Source organism: Leopardus geoffroyi, chromosome A3 (genome assembly GCF_018350155.1).
Source record: "Leopardus geoffroyi isolate Oge1 chromosome A3, O.geoffroyi_Oge1_pat1.0, whole genome shotgun sequence".
NCBI classification, from domain to species: domain Eukaryota; kingdom Metazoa; phylum Chordata; class Mammalia; order Carnivora; family Felidae; genus Leopardus; species Leopardus geoffroyi.
The window spans coordinates 55,341,900-55,362,873 of NC_059336.1; the positions used below are offsets into that span (position 1 = coordinate 55,341,900).

A 20,974-nucleotide genomic window follows, 5' to 3' on the forward strand; every position below is an offset into this window, starting at 1 on the left:
CAGATGGTCATTCACATCTAATAAACACCAAATAAACTGAGGAATGGAGTCACTGCACTACATAAACCAAACCTAACTCCACGTCCTTTGCCCTTATTTCTACTGAGTTGTTTCTTGGTTAACCATTTGTGGGAACACCCAATATGTTAAAGGTACACTCCTTTGTCCACTACATAAGTTGAAAACTCTTTTCTCTCAATCTGTCACCCACCTTTTAATTTGGTTTACAGGTCTTTCATAACCAGTAAGTTTAAAATGTATATATATGTGTGTGTGTCTATAGCATGTGTATATATAGCATGTGTGAAACATAGCACGTGTGACACAGTCACTTCCTCCATGGCACCATTTCGTGACTGTTTTTCACTATCACCTCTACTAAGAAGTCTTGTTAGACATTTCCCGCTCTAACTGCCTCTGTCTCCATGAAATTTCAATACCACAAATACACTGCATATTTGTTGATGTACATGGTGGCCCTCTGGAGGGCCATAAACATTGTAACAGCTCAGACTTTTCTCACCTCCTATGCACCCTTTTATGCCACCTCAGGGACAACATCACTCCTATTGAGTGAGCATGCTTCAAGACTTTGGCTTCCTAAAAACTATTTTCCTATATTTTCTTCTGGAATTTTTATCTTTTTCATGTGCAGAAATTTCACCTCTATGAAATTTGTGTTCGTGAGGCAGAAATCCAAGTTATTACTTTGTCTAGCAAAGAGTCATTATCCCATTACTCTTCTGATACTATGCTTTGTTGAAACACCACCTGTACAATAAGTAGGATATTTTTGTCTTCTGAGGATAGCTGACATTACACATAGGCCACTTTAAGTGAACATACGTAAAATGAAGACCAAAATTTCTAATAAATTATGAAGGAAAGTCTTGATAGGGATTTCAGCTTGAAAAAGAAAACCAAATTCTTATTTGCCAATGGCTATGGATGAATTAAATACTTCTCCCACATCATTTTCATAGACTTCATGAAATCCTGCATATCTTCCAAGATTTAGAACTTTACTCTGCAATCCGTTTCCACTGTATCGTTAAAGCATTCAAGTCAGAATGTGCCCTAGAAAGATAAAACTCATGGCTGCAGATACGACTCTACTGTAAAACTTGGAGGGGTTTCTGAATTGGGTCTCATTTCATGAGTGTAAGTGCATGAGTATGTATGTGCGTGCATGTATATATATTTGATTTCATGATATTTCATTCAATCTAAAGATGTTCCAGATTTTAAGATGCCCTATCCTGTATGTTCTATAAAGAGAGAAGGAAAAAAAGCTGATCATCATAGCTTACGTTAATTGTAAAATGAGTCCCGTTGTCAAAGATCTTAAAATTGAAAAACTGTCTTAGAATTCACATCGACAAGCATGCTGACGCTGAGTCCTCTAATCTGGTCCACTGGTCTGTCTGTCGGAATACTGCACCACTACCCCACATGATTCAAAGAAGCCTTTGCTGCATTTTGATAGCTGGTAGGGTAAGTTTCCTTCATCATTCTTATTTCTTTTTAAACACTTCTCGCTGCTTCTTGCACATTTACTCTTTCGAATAAAGTTTCTGAGTTTCCCCCAAAAGTCTTACCAGGACTCTGATGAAAATTACGCTAATTAATACTTTGAAAAGAAGCAACCTTGCAATCTTTCCTTACAGGAACATGAAGTCTTTCTTCCCAGCTATTCAGATTTTCAATTATGATCTTGAAGCTGCATAATTTTCAACATAAATCTCTTGCATGTTTTTGTTAACTTGTGTCTGTTTTTAAGTTTTTGTTGTTCTGGACACTGCCCCCTCCCTCATTTAACTATGTTTTCTAAAAAATTAACTATTTTCTTAGTAGACTTTTTGGTTTAGAATATATCACAGCAACAGTGAGAGGAACGTAGAGATTTCCCATATACTATCTTTGCCCCCACCTATGCATAGCCACCTTCATTATAAACATCCCCCCCCCCCCCCCCCCCCCCCCCCGCTAGTGTGGTATCCTTGTTACAAGTGAACATACTCTGTCTGGCCATAGTTTACATTAGGTTCATTCTTGGTGTTGTATACTCAGTGGGATCTGGATCCACCAGTATAATATCATAGACTAGTTTCAATGCCCTAAAAATCCTCTGTGCTCCACATACTCCCCTCAATTCCCGGCAACCACTGACCTCTTCATGGTCTCCATAGTTCAGCCTTTTCCAGAATGTCCTATACTTAGAATCATACAGTAGGTAGCCTTTTCAGTCTGGCTTCTTTCACTCAGTAATTTGCATTTAAGTCTCCTCAAGGCTTGACAGCACCTTTCTTTTCAAAAGTGCTGAATAATATTCCGTTGTCTGTACCTACCACAGTTTAATTATCCATACACATACCAAAGGACATCTCGGTTACTTCCGAGTTTGGGCAATTACAGATGAAGCTGCTTTAAACATCTGTATGCAGGTTTTTGTGTGGTCTTAAGTTTTCAAGCCCTCTGGATAAATACCAAAGAATACAACTGCTGGGATCACAGGGGAAGAGGATGCTTAATTTTGTAAGAACCTGCCAAACTATATCTTTCAGGGTGGCTGTCCCATTTTTGCATTTCTACCAGTGAAGAACGAGAGCTCCTGCTGCTCAACATCCTTGGCATAATTTGATAATGTCAGTGTTCCGGGTTTTGGCCATCCTAAAAGGTGTGTAGTGGTATCTTAGGGTTGCTTTAATTTGCGTTTCGCTGACGCAAGGCATCTTTTTATATGCTTATGTGCCACGCATAGATCTTCTGTGGTATCACTAAGAACTTAGGCTCGTATTTAAATTGGGTCATCAACAGTAAGAAATTACTGTTGAGTTGAAGAGTTCTCTGTGTATTTTAGGTAACTGTCCTTTATCAGATAGGTCTTTTCCAAATATTTTCTACAACCTCTTTGTGGCTTTTCACTCTCTTGACAGTGTCTTTCTCACAGCAGACAATTTTAATTTTAATGGAATCCAGCTTATCCTTTGGTGTTGTATATAAAAAGCCATGGCCAAACCCAAGGCCTTCTAGGTTATTAATTGCTGATTCAATTTTCTTAACTGACATAGGCCTATTCAAAGTGTCTACTTCCGGAGTAAGTTTTGGCAGATTGTATTTTTCAAGGAATCGGTCCGTTTCACATAGGTTATCCAGTTTGTAGGTATGGAGTTGTTCATAGTATTCTTTGATTATCCGTTGAATGTCCTGGTATCTGTAGTGGTATCCTCTCTTTCAGTTGTGGTATTTGTAATCTGTATCCTCGCTCCTTTCTTCTAGTTAGCCTGATTAGAGGCTCATCGATTTTACCGATAACATAAAACGGATGTATACAATCTATGATCAAAGAACCAGCTTTTGTTGATTTTCTCCACTGATTTCCTGTGTTCAACTTCAATGACTCCTGCTGCAATTTTTATCATTCTTTTTCCTTTACTTACTTTGGATTTAATTTGCTCTTTGTCTAGTTTCCTAAGATGGAAACTTAGATAAGTGATTTTAGATCTTCTTTTCTAACATATGCATTCGATGCTATAAATTTCCCTCTGAACATTTCTTTTACTCACTCCTCTCATACAGATTAAATATTAGAATTCTCTTGCCAGAGGCAAGGTTAAAGTTTACAGCTCTGGACTCTCGCAGTATATGTATGTATGTGTGTGTGTGTGTGTGTGTGTGTGTGTGTGTGTGTATACACACACACACACACACATACACACACCTACTGAAATAGAACTGTCTGCATGTTTTTTTTTTTTTAAAAACATGAGTGATATTAAGCTGTATTTACCCTACATACTTGCTATAGACTGTCTTCCCCTGCCCCCCCAAATTCATGTTGGAACCTAATCCTCAATGTGCTGGTATTTCAGTGTGGGGCTTTTGGGAGGTAATCAGGTCGTAAGGGCAAAGCCCTCATAAATAGAATGAGGAGTGCCCTCACAGAAAGAACCCCAGAGATCCCTGGTCCTTTCACCATGTGAGGACATAGGGAAAGACAGTGGTCTATGAACCAGGAAGCAGGCCTTCACTAGAGTGAGATTTTGGATTTCCCAGCTTCTAGAACTGGGAGAAATAAATTTCTGTGATTTGTAAGCCACCTGGCATGTGGTAGCCTGAATGGACTAAGACAATACTACAGCATTTTCACTTGCTTTTCTCACCCAACAGTGTGTCTTATCTGTACTAACACAACTAGAACTACCTCTCTCGATCATCAGCATATTACTCCACAGTAGGATTCTCTGACAGTTTAGTTAGCTATCCTAAATTGGTGAACATTTAGTTTCTAGTTTTTTGCCGACACGTAATACTTACAGCTTCCAATCTGATAAGGGATAATGGTTTCTTCTCATTGTTTTATAGAGCATGGTTTCTGATCTGATAGTTTCCTATGTTTACTGGTTGCTTGTATTTTCATTAATGAGTCGCCTATTTTTCTCTTAAGCTTTTTTTAACTTTAAGAGTACTTATTCTAGATAACAGACCTCTGTCTTGTTTCAATTTTTCTCTAGTTTGTTGCTTGCTTTTTTTTCTTTTAAGTTTATTTATTTTGAGGGGGTGGGGAGGAGCAAAAAGAGAGGAAGAGAGAGAATCCCAAGCAGGCTCCATGCTGTCAGGGCAGAACCCGATGTGGGGCTCGATCTAATAAACCGTAAGGTCATGACCTGAGCCCAAATCAAGAGTCTGACACTTAACTGAGCCACCTAGGCACTCTAGTTGCTTTTTAAATTTATAGTGTCTTTTTTCCAATTCAGAAGTTCTGAATTTTAAAATAGTTTATTGATCTCTCTCCTTTGCTTTTCTTGTGACTTACTGGTATAATCTTACCCATTATTTGATAGTTGTATGTTTATCCTTCAACTAGCCACTTTAATTCTATTCTAGAATCTAAATCTCTTAATTCATAATGAACTTTTTAAGTCTTGACCTAATTCTGTCATCTTATGGATACAATTTTTTTTTTAATTCCGTTGAGTGGATTAAGAAATAGGACACTTCTGTCCACAGAAATGCAGACACCTATTTCCATCTATTTTTTAAAGACTGCTACAAAGTTAAAACAGAAAATGAGAATAATCCAAATGTTCAGCTCAAGAAATTTTGTGTCTATGAGCCCTCTTTGAAGAATCTACTAGAAAATGAACTCCATTCAACCAAGAGATGACAAAGGAAACTGTAGCAAAAGGAGTTATGGGCAGCTTTTAATAATTTAATTATAGATGTAAGATTAGAACAAAGATGAGTAAGGGGTATACAGAATAAAATGTTACCCAAACCAAAGGCAAAACAGAAGGAAAGCGTGAAATGCAACACTCTAAACTGAATTAAGTATCCTCAAACAAGCATTTGGGTTTACTGGAACATACCCTGAATCAAATCTTCGAAACATGGGATCATAATGCACAAAAAACTAAAAGAAATGAAACACCTTAATCAGAGAAGAAACAGAAGAAAAAGCTAAAATCATCAGAAATGTAGGGGCACCTGGGTGGCTCAGTCGGTTGAGTGTCCGACTTCGGCTTGGGTCATGATCTCACAGCTTGTGAGTTCAAGCCCTGTGTCAGGCTCTGTGCTGACAGCTCGGAGCCTGGAGCCTGCTTTGGATTCTGCGTCTCCCTCTCTCTCTCTGCCCCTAACCCACTCACATCCTGTCTCTGTCTCTCTCAAAAAATAAATAAAAATAAAAAAAAATTTTTAAATCATCAGAAATGTAGACTGACTTATATGTTACTCAAAGAAGAATTAGATTAAAATATAATAAAGGACATTGGGGGAAAAAGTAGAAAAACAATCAAGAAAATGAAAATGAGACAAAGGAAGAAGAGGAGTCAGACAGACAGACCACGACTGATGTGGGAAGCAACCAAAGAAGGAATAACATTTATATAATTGGAGACCCAAAGGACAGAAAGAAAAAATGGAACAGAACTAACATCTATAAAACTTTCTGGATGTAAAGGACCTGAATCTACATACTGAAAGAACTCATCAGCAGCACAGTAAGCTAACCTTTACCAGTCAATTCAATGACATATTTTCATAAAGTTACTAAACAAAGATAAGGCATCTCTAGGACCACCAGGGGAAGAGGTTAAATGACTCCTAAGGAAAGATAACTAGACTGATATGAGACTTCTCAAGAACAACAGCCAAAGCAAAGCAACAACAGAGCAGCACTTTCAAGAAACTCAAGAAAAGAAAGCGTGAACCAAAGATTTTTCCCTCCAGCCTCGCTGTCCTTAAGTATCAAGGCTATAGGAAAACAATTTAAACACATAAGAGCTCTAAAATTTTTGTATCTATGAGCCCTCTTTGAAGAATCGACTAGAAAACGAACTCCTTTCAATCAAGAGATGACAAAGGAACCTCAGCAAAAGGAGTTACGGGCAGCCTTTAATAATTTAATTATAGATGGAAGATTAGAACAAAGATGAGTAAGAAGTATACGGAAGAAAAATATTTTAAAAAATAGAATACACACAGACACATATTTTTGTATGTGTACACATAGACATGAATTTATTTGTAATGTTGCAATTCGGTCTTTTTAAAACAGCTCCTGTCCACCAAAATACATACAGGCAGAGAAAAAAAAAAATCGCAATTTATTTGTTACCAATGAGACCATCATGTTACTTATTAGATCATCCTTACGCTCCATTCCATACTGGTTTGTGTGGTTTTGACCACCTTGTCATCAACTGGCAGGATGCTCGTATCATCTTTGCATGCTTAGCATTTCATCCTTCACCGATACTGCAGCATGTTTTTGTAATGGAGTATCATTTTCAAAAATCAGAACAATTGATAATTTGAATGTTTCCAATATTCAGATATTTAAATACTGATATTCTACTGTAAATCTAATGTAGTTTTTAAGTTTGTGGTTTTGTATTTTCTAAGTGGGCAGTCCTAACCTCTATAAATAATAATTGACTTACTCCCAATTTCGGTGCCTTTTTTAATCCTACTGCTTAAGCCTTTCAAAACAATACCGAGTACCAGGGGCAAGTGGAGACATACTTATTTCTGAACTTAAGGTAAAGGAATCCAATGATAGCTTTTTTTAATTTAATGTGTTTCTGTTTCTCAAACTGAGAAAGTTTCTGTTTAGTTCCAGTTTAAGAGTTTCATCAAAAAATAAATGCTGGGGGTGCCTGGGTGGCTCAGTCGGTTAAGCATCCCACTCTTGGTTTCAGTTCAGGTCACGACCTCACAGTGTGTGAGATCAAGCCTCGGGTCAGGCTCTGTGCTGACAGCAAGGAGCCTACTTGGGATTCTCTCTCTCTCTCTCTCTCTCTCTCTCTCTCTCTCTCTGCCCCTCCCCAGCTCATGCATGCACACATTCCTTCTGTCTCAAAATAAATGTTAAAAAAACCCCAAAACACTGAATTTTGTTAAATTACCTTTTTTTCATCTATGAAAATGTTTTTTCCCCTGACTCGAATAACACATTAATAAATTCCTAATATTAAGCCATCCTTATATTCCTGGGGATAAAAAGGTTCTGGCACATTTTTCATATAATGCTTTATTTGGTTTGCTATCATTTTATTTAGTGAGAACAGACTACAGGTATTTATGCGATTCATGTCTAGATCTAATAATCGTGTGAGCCTTTAAAGTGACTCTGCAAGCTTTCGTTCTTTTTTTCTGCTCTGCAACATGTTAAAAAGTTCAAGCTTTAGCCAAGGTATGACAGACCTCACGGACAGAAGCTCTGGGCTTTGCTCCTCTCTGACTACCTGTGACTTCTCTAGCTTTGAGTCTAACCAGTATTCTCCTGATTAGGACAATTTGGGGAATCATATTTTTCTTTAAACTACCTGTGTGAGAGTCAGTGGGGTGCGGCAGTGTTTTGGAGCAACGACTGCTGGGGCCTGTGCACATCCTGCCTCAGTCGCTTCCTAGCTGTGTGTCCTTGGTGTTTCAATTCCTTCGTCTGTAAGATGAGGAACACGATGGTATCTACTTAACAAGACTGTTGTGAGGATTAGGAGGACATACCTACAAAGCATTAAGAGCTGGCCCTGACTTGCTCTATGTTTCCATAAATACTGGTCATTTTTATTAATTAGGATACTCTTCAAATTAGAATAAAGCCACCCAAAAACAATCTTACACTTTAATAATACCCTCTGAATATTATTTAAAAATTTTAATACTGTCCTTTTATGTTTTCCTTTCTCCTTGACCAGACTTGCCAGAAGTTGATCAATTTTCAAAGAACCAGTTGGTTTTATTTATCCTACCTCTTCTTTCAAATTTCTTCATTCAATAGAGTTCTTTTCCTACATTCTTGAACTGAATACTTAGTTCATTTACTTCTAGTCTTTCTTAATGTCTGCCAAATACATGTTTGCCTCTGTATAACACCTGCCCATATCCCACTGGGTTTGCTATAAACCATTCTCATTGTTCTACATTTCTAAATAATCTGTAATCTCAATTTGGATTTCCTCCTTAAACCAACAGTTTTATGGTCCTGTTGATTTTAAGTCAGAAAACCTAATCTATATAAATTCTTGGAATTTGTTATTTTTCTCTATGACCTATATAATTCTATTAATATTCCATTAGCATCCATACAGAAAAATGTATTCTTTGTACTTGTATGTGTAGCTATAAAATCATGCTGTGTTATTCAAATTCTTTAGAGCCTTAGTTAACAGCTTTTGCTATGAACATTTCAATGCTAAATGCTTGGTACAAAAAGGTTCATGGTCGTCAAAACCACTTAATGGATATTAGATCCTATCAATATAAATTAACATTCTTGTCTCATCGAACCATTCCCCGACCTCCTTGAATTCCATTTCATCTAGTATTAGGTGCTATTCCTTGAGCTTGTCACCAATCTGGTATATATCTTTGTTTTTTCTGATATTTTTATCACTTGCCTGTCTGTAACAGCAGAGCAGGATTTTTATGTTAACTCAATCCGGAAGCTTCCATCTTTTAATAAAGAGGTGGCACTTTCCAAACATCATAGTCTAGTCAAATCGAAATTTCCCTGGTATTTTTAAACATAAAAAAATCAGTTTGCCTATGTTTACAAAGTACAGCAAAACTGGTAGGTAGGTGGCAAAAGGAAATTTGCTAATTCTCAAGGAGTCCTGTTTAAATACAGTTAACTGCAGTGTAATAAAATCCTACTGCTACTGACACAGTTCCAAAATAACAAGCATTCTGCAGGGATCTCTAGAAGTTTCAAGTGTTGCATTCCAAGTGATGTAATAACAAACTTTTAATACTGAGAAGCTGGTGAGATTTGAAAGAAACAGCCTCAGAGGGGTGGATGCATAAGAGATGCAAAGAGTAGAGATACACAGAACAAAGAGAAGAAGACACGTAAGTGAGGAGCCTGTGAGGTTGAAAAATAGACAAGCCACTAAAAATAAGAAAAAAAAAAAAATCAGTTACACATTTACAGAAACACCACTAGGTTTGGGTGTGTATGCCTTGTATATGCAGTTTTATTTCTAAAGTGTGCTGCATCTTTAAATTTGACCTGTACTTGTAACACAGCCTTCATGTATGATGTCTCCAAGAGCTATTAAGTGAATTGGTGTTATAGTTTACAATCAACCATGTCAAAGAAATGAGAAAATATAAAAAGACAGAATGTATTTATAAGAAGACCCCTAATACTTGTAACGGGATTCAAAATACAAGTTCTCATTTCGAAGAGAGAAGGGAAGCAGCAGAATGAAAGAAGGCCTGGCTCTGCACACAGGTTAAGACTTAGCAGAAGTATCAAGGCAACGCAAATACATTTTTTATAGAAATATCTGCTCTCCTACCAATCTCTACTTAATCAGCTCTAATTAGATACTGAGTAATGAATGCTGCCTGCACATCGAGCATCTGCGGCTACTGGGCTCTTCTCTACCGGGCACATTTTTGCTGCCGAGTTACATGCTTACTAAGAGTCAGTTGTGTTCGTTCCCAAACCCGTTTATTACAATTGTACCTCCTTCTGTAGTTATGTGAGTTAAGTATTACATAAACGGATGAAATATGAGTGGAAACAGAAAAGACAGTTTTCGCATCTATGAAAACGAAGTTGAATGCTTTAGAAAAACTGAAAGGCAGGTTACCAAAAAACCAAGTTTGTCCATCTTCAGTGTGGTTAGAGAAAAAGTCTGCAGAAGTGAAGAAATATTTTGCACTCAGATTTCTTGGAAAGTCTAAGTTCTGTGCTCCACCGTGAGGAAACCAAACCTAAAACACTTTGATGATACGTCAACGACAGCAGGGTTATGCCAGAGAAACAGGGAGAAACAGATACCTACTCAAAGAAAAATACCCTCTAGGGTTATAGGAAAAGATTGATGAATAAATGTAAATTTATAGCAAGTGTTTTTAAGAAGTGATTTCTGGCTTTAGTACTTTTTAAATTAACTGACAACTACACCAGTCCACACTAGGGAACAGGCTTTTAATGTAAATTAGACAACAGTAAATACATGATTTCCTGGTTTGTATGTCTTCTTCAAGATTTAATTTTACACATTTAAAAAATAAAGAGAAAAGCTTAAAAGAAGCCAGAGAAAACAGAGGGCCAGGCAAGAATGATGGCTAACTGCTCATCAGAAACAATGCAAGACAAAAGACAATGGAATTATATCAATAAAGTAAGGAAAGATCAAAGGTGGGGGGGGGGGAGGATCTATATTCAGTGAAAATATGCTTCCAAAATGAACAAAAATTTTAAATTTTCAAGTAAAAAAAAAAAACTGCATTAGGCTTCAGCAGATCTGTTCCACACTCTTCCTCAAAAAAGCGTATTAGAATGCAAATAGATTAGTATGACATTAGTATAGGCATGAACTCTAACCTGACCTGATTGTAATAGAACTTACTTTAAGAAAACAGCTTGTAAATTGCAGTCATTTCTCATTAGGTATAAAATATCACTGGCTGACTTCACAATGGCCATGACACAGGAGCGCATCTCCACCATGTGCGAGCGGCTGCAGATACGCAACGTAACACTGCAGCACAGGAAGAGCTGTTCATTCATTCTTGAGCCAACTTACCTCTCTGTTTTGGAAAAATCTGTTCAGGATGCTGTAAAATAAATTAAAGTGCATTAGATAAATTACTGTAACATAGAAACTGAAGTGAAATTTTTAAAAAATATTAAGATAACTACCTTCATTATTGGCCTGGCTTGCTTCTCAAACAAACCACTTGGAAAAAGGTAAGCAATAGCTCTCTGAAAAGACACACAAAGGTTCATTAACAGTTAACATAAACACAAGTGACTGAGTGCTTACTACATGCCAGATTGCAAACTAAGAGTTTCATACACGTTATCTCATCTCATAATCTTTTCAATGGGATAGTAAAATCACCACATCCACATCCCCCCAAAGAAAATAATTTGTAACTATTAAACTGGTTATTAACAACTTTGAAACACGGAGGTGATACCGCAAGCTTCTCTTTTTTGAAAGCAAACGAGAGGCACTCGTCTACAACCTCTGTGCTCAAGAGCACCCCTTCGAACTCCCCGCTGGCGGTGCAAATATCAAAGACCGAACACCGAAAAGAGCAGGCTCTAAGTCTCATCCACCGTGACAGCCCCGACGTTTTCTGACACTCTTTGAACTCTTCCTAGAAGTTGTGAGAGGCTTTTAAGCTACATTTTTTCCAGCCAAGTTCTCCTAAATGTCTGTTTCTCAATGGGGATGCTACTGGCATTTTGAGTGGGACAGCTCTGGTGCAGGCAGCCCTCCCCTTCCCCTGGACTGCAGGTCACTCAGCACCCCGGCCCTTCTCCACAACCTGTGCCAGTAACATCCCCGGTGCCTGTGACAAATCTCACCCCCACGTTTCCAAATGCCCCTCGCCTCCTCGTACGCCGCCACCTTGACAACTGCGTAAGCCATTCATTCCAGCGTCTTCTTCTCCAACACCGCTCCTCACAATGAAAAGCAAACCACGTGCATTGTCATTTCTGTTGAAGGGTGTCGGATGAGAAGTCTGTGGCCTTGGATCTCATTAGCTCTGTATATAAACTCTAAATGAACTGGCAGCTCATGGAAACACAGTGCTGCTCTTTTAGAGAGGCTGTTCTCACGATGGGCCTCTCTGCCCACCCTCACAGGAAATGTGCTAGACCAGATTCTGCCCCCGAAAGTAGGGGCCTGTAATTTGGGGCTTGTAAATTCCATTATATTAGGGAGCCCGTCTGTGACTCTGGGTCGAGCTTCATTCTCCCATTCGGCCTCTTGGCAATAAAACCGACACTGAAGACACTCTTAGATCAAACATCAGAGGGCTCATTTTGTGAACTTTTTTTCTTTCCAAAACCAGAGACTCCTCTGCCTTCCTTCTCTGAAGGAGAAAAGGTGGACTTTTTAATAAGTGATGTTGAGAGAACTGACTGCCATTTGGAAAATGATAAAAGTGGATGCAAACCCGACAGCATACACAAGAATAAACTTCAAATGAGTCAGACGGCTAAACACAGAGAATCAAATCAAACAAGTACTAGAAGAAAAAACATGGTGAATTCCTTTACAAGCTACACCCCCACAGGCAAAACCAACATACAGCTTATTCATGGATTTATAACAATAAAATATGAGAAACACTCAGCACCGCCCCCCCACCCCCCGCCAAGGTTGGTTGCATAAATGATGGCACACCCTTGCCATCAAGCACTCGAGCCATAAAAAAAAAAAAGACAGGTAAAAGCAAGATGCAAAAGAAATGTACTTAGAGTGTGACCTCTGGTGTAAGAAAAAGAAATAAGATAATACACATATGAATGGGGGGGGGGATATACATCGGCTTCTTTCCACACGGAAAGGTAAAGTGGAAACTAAAAAAAACCATCATCTATTAAGGGGTGGGCAGCAGCAGGTGAGGGGCATGGGGACGAGTCCTCTGAAGCGTGAATATGTCATACACATTAAAGACTAAAATTTTCAAAACAAACTCTAAAACTTAATGCAGACATAAACCAATAAACCTAACTTCTAATGACAAAAACAATTGCAAAGAAATCCCCAACTTTATTTGGAAGGCTTAGCATCAGGAATATTAATACTAAAACTCTGAAATATTATGTGTATCTTACATAGCATAAAGTAAATACATATATTAATTTTAGAGTGACCAAAATTTTACTGTAGAGGAGATACAAATATAAAAGAAATGTCAGTTTGAATGAGACAAATCAATACACTCATGATCTTTAAAAAATATTATTTCCTACATTATTCCTCTAATATTTAAAAGATACTAGTTTTTAGTTGTGTCCCCTGAAAGTGCATAGAAGCAATGAAACTCTAGGAACAATGCGTGGCCCCTAGCATCCAGATCTTAGTTTCTAAATACAATTTCTTAGTACAAGGAACAGCGTATGGCAGAGAAATGGTTAGGCCTTAGGCAGGAAAAGTATAAAATAAGCCTGAGACACTTTCCTATGCCAGAAAACAAGGAAGTGCTCAAAAAGACAGAGAAGCCAGCTTCAAGGAGCTCCCACTGGCCATACCTGGGACATCGCGAACATCAAAAAGAACAATGACTATGCCTTGTACATGCTCGATATGTACATGTTGAAGAGTGTGCTTGTGAACACACACACACACACACACACACACACACACACACAAGCTCACTGGCTTTCTCTTTTTTCCGGAGTTCTGAAGTAGGGGGCGAGGAGAAAAGGAAAGCCTCTGTATGAAAGAATACCAGTTAAATAAAAATAGAAGGAATGGCGGAAGTAGAAAATCATTGTTTTATAACTGTCAAGGTAATCACCAATTTCAGCCAAGGATCACCAGTGGATGCTAAAATCATTGGATGAAAGGTTACTGGGGAATGGAATATTCAAATGAATCCAAAGTATCACCCTAGAGATTACCTGCCAGTTACAAGGCGGGGAAGAAGTTCCTTTTACAATAAAGAGGTCTAGCGGTTACTAGTTTTAACCAAGGGATAAGATATACAATCAATAGTGGGACAAACTCACGATGTGCCTCCCGGTGTGAGGGAACAAGAAGTACACAATATCATGGGAGAACTATCTGTATATACTCTAAATCTAATCACAAGGAAGTAGAAAGCCAGAATGTGGGATAACTGTAGAAGACAAATGGTCTGAGTTCTACAAAACTAGCTGGCTATAAAGGCATTTGGGAGAAAATTGAGAAAATTTAAGTATAGACTATATAATGCATGACATTATAGAATTATTATAATTGCATTTAGGTACAATAGTGGTATTGTGGAAACAATGGTATAAAGGTTGTATGTATTTAGCGGTACATGCTGAACCATTTAGGGGTTAAGTGTTATATCTGCATTTTCAATGGCTTATTCAAAAAAAGCTTTAATGTACAGAGAGAAAGGGAATGTGGTAAAACGTTAACTGGCAAATCTATGTGAAAAGTATACGTATATATGTATGTGCATGTTTGTATTCGTTGAATATTCAAATTTCCTGGAAATTTGAAAAATGTCAAAATAAAAAACTGAGGAAAATGTTAAAAATTAAAAAATAAGTCAGCCAGATCTTTCCAAATCTAACCGGTCTCAGCAGGGCCACCAAGAGCCTACAGCACCTGTGGGCCACCTAGACTTCAGGCCTGGTTCCCACAGTCGGACACAAGGCTGGTCAGACATCTTGGCCAAGGGGCTACTGACTCCAGGCCTGGGGGAGAGTATTAGTGGGGAGGACTAAAGGACAGCTCTTCAGCTGGGGGTGAGCACTCCATAATTACAGGGGGGAAATCCAACCAACTTTCAAATTCGGTTCAAGCTGTTACTGGCATCATTTTCAAATATAAAACTTACCATTAACTTAGGAGTCCAAGAAGAGAATGAAAATGTAAAGAATTCCATCCCACCGCTGGATTTCTCATGAAAACTAAGACTCAGATAAGTCACGAGGAAGTTAATTGGCAGAACTTGAAAATAAAGTGTTGACTGCAAGGGGCGTCTACGTCTTACAGGCAATCTCAGTTTTAAAAAAATAAAAGCAAGCCAATAAAGAATCTGCTAGAAATACTCTGCAGTTTCCTGAAAGGATGAGGAAAAGTAGCACTGTCTTAAAAAAAAATCTCAGCTAAAAGCAAATTAACACATATTTACTAATTCATAATTCCTCACCATATTATTATATTAGGTGATAATATAGTCTGAGATGATAAAATACCTACACGATGGGATGAAGTGAGGTGAGTGATGTAGACACTGTAACGTAGTATTAGGCTACTAACGACCTTCTGATATGGCAGAGAGAGGATCATGTGCTTCTGGACTGGGACTCACCACAGATCACTGGAACCACAGAAAGCAAAACCACAGACAGAAGGGTAATACTGTACTCAAGGGATAAATCAAGAACCAAATTGACTGCAGAGTCCTCAAGTGAATCAACTAGAAAATAGAACATTTTATAGACAATTGGGGAAACTGAAATACAGATTAATATATAAATGTTCTCACACCCTGCTACAGACTATATTCAAATTAATTTTGTTAAACGTGATAATGGTATTGTGGTTGTACAGGAAAACATCCCAATTTTTTGGAGATATGCACTCATGCATGAAGGGCTAAAGTACCCTAATGTTTGTAATTGACTTTAAGAGAAAGTAGTTCAGGGGCGCCTGGGTGGCGCAGTCGGTCAAGCGTCCGACTTCAGCCAGGTCACGATCTCGCGGTCCGTGAGTTCGAGCCCCGCGTCGGGCTCTGGGCTGATGGCTCAGAGCCTGGAGCCTGTTTCCGATTCTGTGTCTCCCTCTCTCTCTGCCCCTCCCCCGTTCATGCTCTGTCTCTCTCTGTCCCAAAAATAAATAAACGTTGAAAAAAAAAAAATTAAAAAAAAAAAAAAAAAAAAAGTAGTTCAGCCACAAAATATGAAGGTGAAGTAAATATGGCAAAATGTCAAGTTATTTAAACTAGGTGACGGTCATCGGGTATGCATCGTACAATGATGTCTCCTTTTCTGTATGACTGAAATTTTCACAAGAAAAAGTATACAAATTCATGTTTACTGCTATTGCTATTAGCCTAGAATATTTCACTTTTTCAGTTCTGGTTTCTACCCCCATGTTTAATATACCTACATAAATACATAGATGTGTGTGTGTGTGTGTGTGTGTACACAGATACATACACACATACAAGTGATGAATCTTATTCTTTTACAATTGAACTGAAATTGTTTTCAGTTCAGATAGAAGCAACTATTGTCCGATATAAGCAACTGCTGTTTCAGTCAGATATAAGCAACTATTGTCTACACTTCTAAATTTCTATTGATTCTTTCAGTGTATTTTTGAACTGTTTTCAAAACCAATATTTCAGGTATTTTGAATTGTTTTACTGAAAGACAAAATAAAATGAAATCACAGAATGATATTACTTATACTTCCAAAGTGTTCTCTTTCTTTCAAATAAGACAAGGCAAAAAATACAAATTCTCACTTGGGGGGAAATGACAGAGCAATCTTCTGGTCAACACAGTCCAAAGGAAGTCTCTCCGATAATGGAAATATTCTATAATCTGTGCTGGCTGATACGACAGCCAGTAGCCCACGCGGCCATGATGCACTTGACACGTGGCAAGTGTGACTGAGGAACTAAACTTTAATGTTAGTTCATTTTAATGAACTTGATAGCCATTCCTAGTTTTCTCTTCTGTGAGGTGAGGGCATTTTAATACTCTGGATCTGTGATTTGATTCCTTGGGGGCTTGGATGGGGAACTCAGCATCAGGGAAAGCTGTGGAAAGTCCAATTTCCTGACATTTCTCTTGATATCACTGAGGCCCTCTGCTACTAACCAGAATGACTTTAACTTAACTGTGTCTCAGAACTTGGATTCTATACCCCATTTCTGCCTGAATTTGAATGCTGGAGACAGGAGGCAGAAACATTTATATACAGTAAGTGGCAGGAAAACCTAGGCATATACATACACACACGAACACTCATGTGGGGTGAAAATGAAAGTAATATCACAAGACTCCACAGATACCCAATTAGTCCTCTTGTAATGTTTATTAATTCAGGGGCCCTTATTACAGTTGGCGGCTCCTGCCACCCCCGTTTGTTCCTTTCCAGTTAATCTTAACTTGCTACTGGAAAGAAAAAGATGTAAATAGTGAGTTGTGACCAACACTGAAAACTCCTGCTTGTTTTGCACCTCTTTCCTCCTAGGAACAAAGCAAAAGGAAGAAAAAAACAACCAAAATGACAAGCATCCCCTTCTTTCTTGTGGCCTCGTAATGCCCACCTGATGGAACAAGGTCATCCTCCAGAGCCCATGAGGACAGAGCCTCGTCTGCAACATGCCCTCCAGGGAACCCTCTCCCAGCGTCTGCAGCGCATTCAGTCCAGGTCCCCACCGCCACCTTAAAGGCAGAAATGGTGAGGGGAGGCAGGCACCCATCAGCTTTCTCTACCGCTGCTGGTAGTGACACAGCTCCTGGACACTGTGCACGTTTGCAAAGAATGAGACCGTGCGTGTGTGCTGCAGTCTGCTGTGCCAGCACCAACCTCCGAGCACGGTGTCACCCAAGTCACTGCCGTCTCGTTACAGAAGCTCTTCCATCAGCTGTAAGGGTACTGGCCCCTGCAACGGGAGCGAGACCCACCAGGGAACACGACAGCTTTCCTGCTTCCTGCCTTTCAGACTGTCTCCTTACCCAGGGATAAGATTTCACCTTCCTTGACCAGGATGACTTGTGTGTAATCAGGACCAGGCAGGCACATCCCAAACCCCTACGGGGGTCTGTTAGGGCACGGGGACCTGACACTTTAGCAGAAAGGGACTTGTGCAAGCCCTTCCAAATACGGCATCTACCTCTCCACCTCTCTCCATACCGCCACTAATTTGCCCCTTTGGCTTCCTCAATCAGTTTCTCTCCAAAGCCACAGGCTCGAGAGACTTCCCCAAGCTCTCCCTGCAGATGGCATACAGCTTCACCCTCACTCCTTACAACGACAGCCTCTGCCCCGCACCTGAAAAACATCTCATAGAAGATAAAGTCTTCCACGGGCTCATGCCTTGAGTCCTCGGGGCTTCCCAAAATGCACAATACCTAACAATACTATTCCTAATTCAACATAAGGCTAAGGACCGTATTTCAAATAAGTATAACAAAGAAGCAGCAGCAAGAATGGTTAGGGGCAGAAGGGCTTTTTCACACAAAATTTTGAATTAAGGTGGGGCGCCAGCGTGGCTCAGTCAGTTGAGCACCTGACTTTGGCTCAGGTCATGATCTCGCGGGTCGGGAGTTCGAGCCCTGCGTCGGGCTCTGTGCTGACAGCTCAGAGCCTGGAGCCTGCTTCAGATTCTAGGTCTCCCTCTCTCTCCTCCCCATCCCTGCTTGTCCTCTGTCTCTCTATCTTTCAAAAATGAATACACATTAAAAAAATTTCTTTTAATTTTAAATTAAGGTAAAGATTTGGTTGGGAAAGTTTTAGAAGTACGAGAAACGAAAATGAGAAACAAAGGCAAAGAAAGTGTTAAAATACTTTTTTTAAAAAGTTTTCCTGATGTTATTCAGAAGTATCTATATTAGCATGATAAAAAAAACGGAGAATTGAAATATTAAGATAGGTGAGGTTAAGTCAACCAGAAAATCAGTGAAGGAAGGCGGTGAGAGAAATATTTGACTCTCTGCTAATGTAAACTCGTCCCCTGTAATGTTCCAGGGTTCCTGGCACATGTGTGGCACTTACTGGGCACTAGAGAAAAAGCACCAGCAGGACATGGCCTAGGACCTCAAGTATCTTAAAATTAGAGGAGAACTAGCAGTTCACTTCTGAATTGTGGCTTAGCCCACTTGGACCACATGTATCAACTACAGTAGAATTAACGGAAGTTTCCTAATCATCTGAAATAAGCATTGTTTCACTTCTAAGCAATCTACATAAAAAACTATTACATAAACTAAGAAACAGCCAATTCTTCCACAGAAACAAAAAACAGAAATATATGCATTTGACCAGTGAACGACACAGGTTTCAATTCCTGTGAGTCCCTGGTATGCACGGAGTTTTGTTCTGATAAACACAGTGCAGTACTTGTAAATGTATTTTCCTTGCGATTGTCTTAACACTCTCTTTTTTCCAGTTTGCTTTATTGTAACTGCATAGTGTATAATACGCACAACATACAAGGTATGTGCTAATCAACTGTATCGATACAAGGTATCGATAGAGCTTCTGGTCAACAGGAGGCCATTAATAAGTAGCTAAGTGACATTGAGGGGAGTCAGAAGTTCTCTGAGGATTTTCGACTCTACAGGGGGTTGGCACCCCTGAACCCTGTGTTGTGGAAAGGCCAACTGTAGGGGATCAATTTCCTTCAAGAAGCTTGAAAACAATATTACTAGCTCAACATCGGTACTTGTCTTAGGCTAGCATTTGGGTTTCAAGAGAACCTTTTCTTAGTAGGAACCAGATTCTGGGTGTAGCTTGTAGTTGACACTCGTGTGCAAACATCATCAATGTCTACGATTATACACCTGAAGTAGATGCCAAATCATTGCCTGACTCTGATTTAAGGTTGCTGATGACTTAATCTTTCAGACTTAAGTTCACTCAGAAGAAACTCTGAGCCATAGGGATAGGGGGAAAAAAAGTATTTTCTTATAATTAAGTTCTAGATTAACATTTCCTATATTAAGTTCTGGAATTCAACTTGGCAAAGTTCTTAGGTATTTTAAATCTTAGGTGTTACGTCAAATTTGAAAACAATGTTATATACATGATGTAGGTTCAATAGTTGGTTGTCACAAAAACAAAAAAACAAACCACAAAAATCCTGCTTCTTTTGGAAATAAAAAAAGTGGAGCATACATTTAATGATAAGTACAGAAACCTTTAAAAGTTTAGAGGCACCTAAGTGGCTCCATCGATTAAGTCAACTCTTGATTTCGGCTCAGCTCATGACCTCACGGTTTGTGAGATCGGGCTCTGCGCTGACAGTGCAGAGCCTGCTTAGGATTCTCTCTCACTCTCTCTCTCTCCCCCCCCGCCTTTCCGCCCTCCCCCTCGAAATAAAATAAAGATTTAAAAATATTTATTGGACGACAGCATGGTTTACCTGAATCTAAAACAAAAAAATACTGTCAAAAATAAAGAATGTAAATTAAAAAAAAATTCATCCACATAAGTCACGGAGTAAGGTAATTCTCATCTCGTAAATGTTTCCTACATTTCTAGGTGTCTAACTAGAATACTGGGTAATTCAAGCGTTCTCTAAAACGAAGGCGAAGTATTTAGCTACATTCTTAGGCTTAAATCAAAGTATAAAAGGACTGCAGGCTCAACCCAGGAGGAGCACCGGGTCAGGAATGCAATCTCTATTAATTAGGTATCCCAGCTGGGCAGTGGGTTTGCAGCTGTTAACTTGATCAATGACTTACCTAAATGTCATCTCTACTGATTCGCTTATAAATTACCAGCAAGTGAGACTAATGTACAGGTGCTAATTTATTTAAACTGTTCTCTACAGTTCTACATAGCTTTATAAACTGCATCTGGCACCTAATGTTAGCTGTCAGTTGTACTTAGACATGCCTGTCCTAACGACTCTGTTCATTAGAAGTGAGCACAAATTATGAAATATTGTGAAAAATGATACATCAAATGGAATGGGCACAGCAAATCAATTAGAGAAACTTCATACAGCATATTCACACTTAGGAGAATAAAACATTCTGGTTTCAGAATGAGGTCTATAATACCAATTAAAAAGTAATTGGTAGACTTCAGCAGTGTTATATATCAATTTGCTGGCTTTTTTCCTGAAATGCTACAGTAATGTAGAACTTAACTTTTAATTCCCAAATAAAGACATTAGTAAATGCAAGTGCAATTCTGTATCCATAACGTTTAACACAACCGAAATGTCTCCAACTTAAAACTGGTAAGTGATACTACTTAATTCAAAAAGGGAAATGCAAATACCAGTGGTCCTCAACTTCTTTGGG

The 20,974-nt window shown here is 38.8% G+C and overlaps 1 protein-coding gene across 1 annotated transcript in view; it reads right to left on the reverse strand.

Moving 5' to 3' along the window:
* Positions 1–20,974, reverse strand: part of MRPS9 (mitochondrial ribosomal protein S9) — a 65,657-nt gene that overhangs the window by 21,921 nt on the left and 22,762 nt on the right. The window contains exons 3-4 of the mRNA XM_045445559.1: positions 11,162–11,224; positions 11,046–11,076 (exon numbers count right to left, since the gene is read on the reverse strand). Coding sequence (XP_045301515.1) covers positions 11,046–11,076; positions 11,162–11,224 — 94 coding nt within the window. The remainder of the gene's footprint in view (positions 1–11,045; positions 11,077–11,161; positions 11,225–20,974) is intronic.